This window comes from Triticum dicoccoides, chromosome 2A (genome assembly GCF_002162155.2).
Source record: "Triticum dicoccoides isolate Atlit2015 ecotype Zavitan chromosome 2A, WEW_v2.0, whole genome shotgun sequence".
Taxonomy (NCBI): Eukaryota; Viridiplantae; Streptophyta; class Magnoliopsida; order Poales; family Poaceae; genus Triticum; species Triticum dicoccoides.
Window position 1 is genome coordinate 786,711,247 of NC_041382.1, and position 2,857 is coordinate 786,714,103.

Consider the following 2,857-nt stretch of genomic DNA (forward strand, 5'->3'; position numbering starts at 1 on the left):
GGCGGCGGCTAGGGTTAGATCGGTTAGGGTGATACCATGTTAAAAGGGAGAGAGGGATCTGGCGGAATAGTTGTTGTATTATTTGAGCCTCGTGGGCATATATATTGGAGTACAATGACCAACTTGGAATACAAGACAAGGCAGGACAAAATTCTAGTCTATCCTATACTTCCTAATAATCTTATACTCAACAGTTGGGAAGGCCTCAAGATGTTGATCTCTTGCATCTCGCTCTTGCCCGTCTTCGTCAGGTCTACGCCTGTAGGGATGTGAGACACCTTTTGGCACCTCCGATGCGAGCTTGCGTGCTCTGTTCTAGCTGTTTTCGGCTTGTAATCCAAAACTTACTCCTCTCGCCTCGCTTGATCTTTTAAGGGTTTTTGTTGCATTGTAAGACTTTATTCGCGTGTACGCTGCCTGTTGTGAGCTTTATTCAATTAAAGCCGAACACTCTTAACGTCCTCGTTCTAAAAAAGAAGAAGACAAGTCTTCCATAATTGTGACGTTACATCTAGCCTCTGCATTGAGTGAGTAGAGCGATGACGCACAACAATGAAAAGTTTATTCATTCGCTTATTTACGCACTGAGTACTGCACGATATTTGTATTCATCCGATTATTTACCCACAGAGAATACCTCAAGATTACGTAAAAAAACACCTCAAGATTATTTATTGATGATCACCCTTACACATGCATAGATCGAGAACCCACACCCTTAGCACGTACGAAAACCTTAGTGTGACCAGTCGTTTTTACTGTGATGCGAGCCCAGCCGAGAGCCCGTCTTTGAATGACCTCTGGTTGTAGTAGCAGTCAAGGTTGCTACCGTAGCCGACCCCGAGGACGTCACAGTAGCGCTTGTAGAATCCGATACGGTCAACCACCTCAGGGTTCTGCCCCTTTCCGCACTCGTTCCCACCGTTGATGATGTTGGTGATGACACCGTAGCCAGGCAACCGGCCGGCGGCGTTGTCGACGGCCGACGGCGTCCACTGACCCGTGATCACAGCGTGCGACGCCGGCTTGTTCGCTTGTGCCGTCATCCAGAACCACAACGCGGTCTTGAACGACACCGTTGGGTCTGTCGCCACCAGGTCCGGATTGTTCAGCAGGTCCATCCCGATAGCACGCCCTGCCAGGCCGTAGTTGTAATTCCAGGTGAGCTGGATCGGGCCGCGGCCGTAGTAATTCCTACCTGACGCGCACGGCCACTCCGGCTTCGGATCGCAGTATCTTTTCGGTGTGCCATCCCCTTTCTCTTGCTTGAAGCAGTAGCCCCAGGAGTAGGGGCCGTCTGGTGCCGTGGCCCACCCACCGGTGGTCTCGTGAGAGGTCTGCCCGAGGAAGGCCGCCACCTCCCGCTTCCGCGTCTCCGTGCTCCCGGAGGTGCCGAAGGACGGGTATGCGGCGGCGGCGGCAAGAAAGGCGTCGTACGTGTAGAACCCGCGAGCCAGGCACGCCCTGTCGTTGCGGTGAAGGAGGAGCCGTTCGAAGAGGTCCCTGGACAGGATGGACGACACGCCCTGGTCGCCGGTACCACAGCCGTCGCACTGGCTCTGGCAGCCGGCGCCGCAGTAGCGGTCGTCGCTGCTGCAGTACCCGTATTGGCTGCAGCGGAGGCAGTTTGCACACGTCGCGCCGCCAGCCTGCGAGCCGCACTGCTGGGCGTTCACGGCCATGGCGAGCGCTGCCGCCAGAACTATGGCCAGGATGGCCGCCGCCCTTCGGGCTCTCAGTGCTGTGGTGGACTTCATGGCTCCTGCTAGTGTCGGATAAGGGCGAAAGTGTCGTCAATTATAGAACTTGTGTGTGGAAAATCGGTGGAGAAAAGTCGCGGAGGTAGGTGCGTGGCACGCCATCGCAATCACGCATTGCTCATCGTTTGAATAGTGGAGCATGGCAAGCCACATGAAGTTTCCCACGTCTAGTTTCTTCACTCGTAATACATGACCAGGTCGTCTCATAAATTATTGAAACTAGTCGTTCAACCGGTGCGACTGCACGGGCTAGTTATTTAGGTAGAGTTGAGTTCAATATATTTCTAAAAAAATTGAATGTGTGTAAAATTGAAATAACAATGAACTCTGATACTTTGTGCTCGGAGTATTAAGCTATTGAACGAACTACACTCTTTGGATAATATTTGGTCTTTCCGGAAAAAGCACAAACCTCTGGTATCAGCTCGTCTCTCAATCCACCAGTGGAAACAACTTAATGAGTTCTCTAATCCAATATCAAGTGAAAGTACTATCACTATTTAGATTGCTATGTAGATCAGATGCATCACAGTAGACGTCAGTGTCATGGGATGCACACCAGTTTACAAAGTACTATGTAACAGAAGGGCACTATATAATAGCAAGAAAGAGAAATAGAGTTTCCGATCATGACTATACTATTTTTTTCTAATGGCATATATAGGTGAACTAAGTAACTAAAATAGTTTTAGATTTTTTCTGTTGAACTCACACCCAATCAAGTTCACTTTTTTTAGACAGGGAAACATAAACTTGGCAAAATTTTGGCTTGTTTTGTAAATTTGGGAAATAAAACCTAAAATAGATATTAAAAAGCGCACCAACATGCAACTCCTCATGGTGTAAAACATGTCAATAGCTTCTACCGACTGTATGCATATATTTAGTTTCGCTCAATGATGTTGATATATATGCTACTCCCCCCGTCCCATAATATAAGAGAGTAGGGAAGAAATGGGCATCTGCCAACAGATTTATTCAACAATTGTTATCTGATTAGGATAACAGAAAAATGAGTAGTTTAGTACTTAATAGCTATGCAGGACATATTTACATTTCATTCCAAGTGGGAACATAATTTACAGGATAAAAGAGGT

The 2,857-nt window shown here is 48.2% G+C and overlaps 1 protein-coding gene across 1 annotated transcript; it reads right to left on the minus strand.

The window, feature by feature from the left end:
• Positions 1-644: 644 nt before the first annotated feature.
• LOC119357326 (basic endochitinase C-like) lies at positions 645-1,757 on the minus strand. Its single transcript, XM_037624323.1, has one exon. It carries the CDS (start codon positions 1,755-1,757, stop codon positions 756-758), a length of 1,002 nt encoding a protein of 333 aa, XP_037480220.1. The 3' UTR covers positions 645-755.
• Positions 1,758-2,857: the final 1,100 nt, after the last annotated feature.

Excerpts from the sequence above, each read along its gene's own strand:
- LOC119357326 (XM_037624323.1), bottom strand. The coding sequence starts at position 1,757 with ATGAAGTCCACCACAGCACTGAGAGCCCGAAGGGCGGCGGCCATCCTG.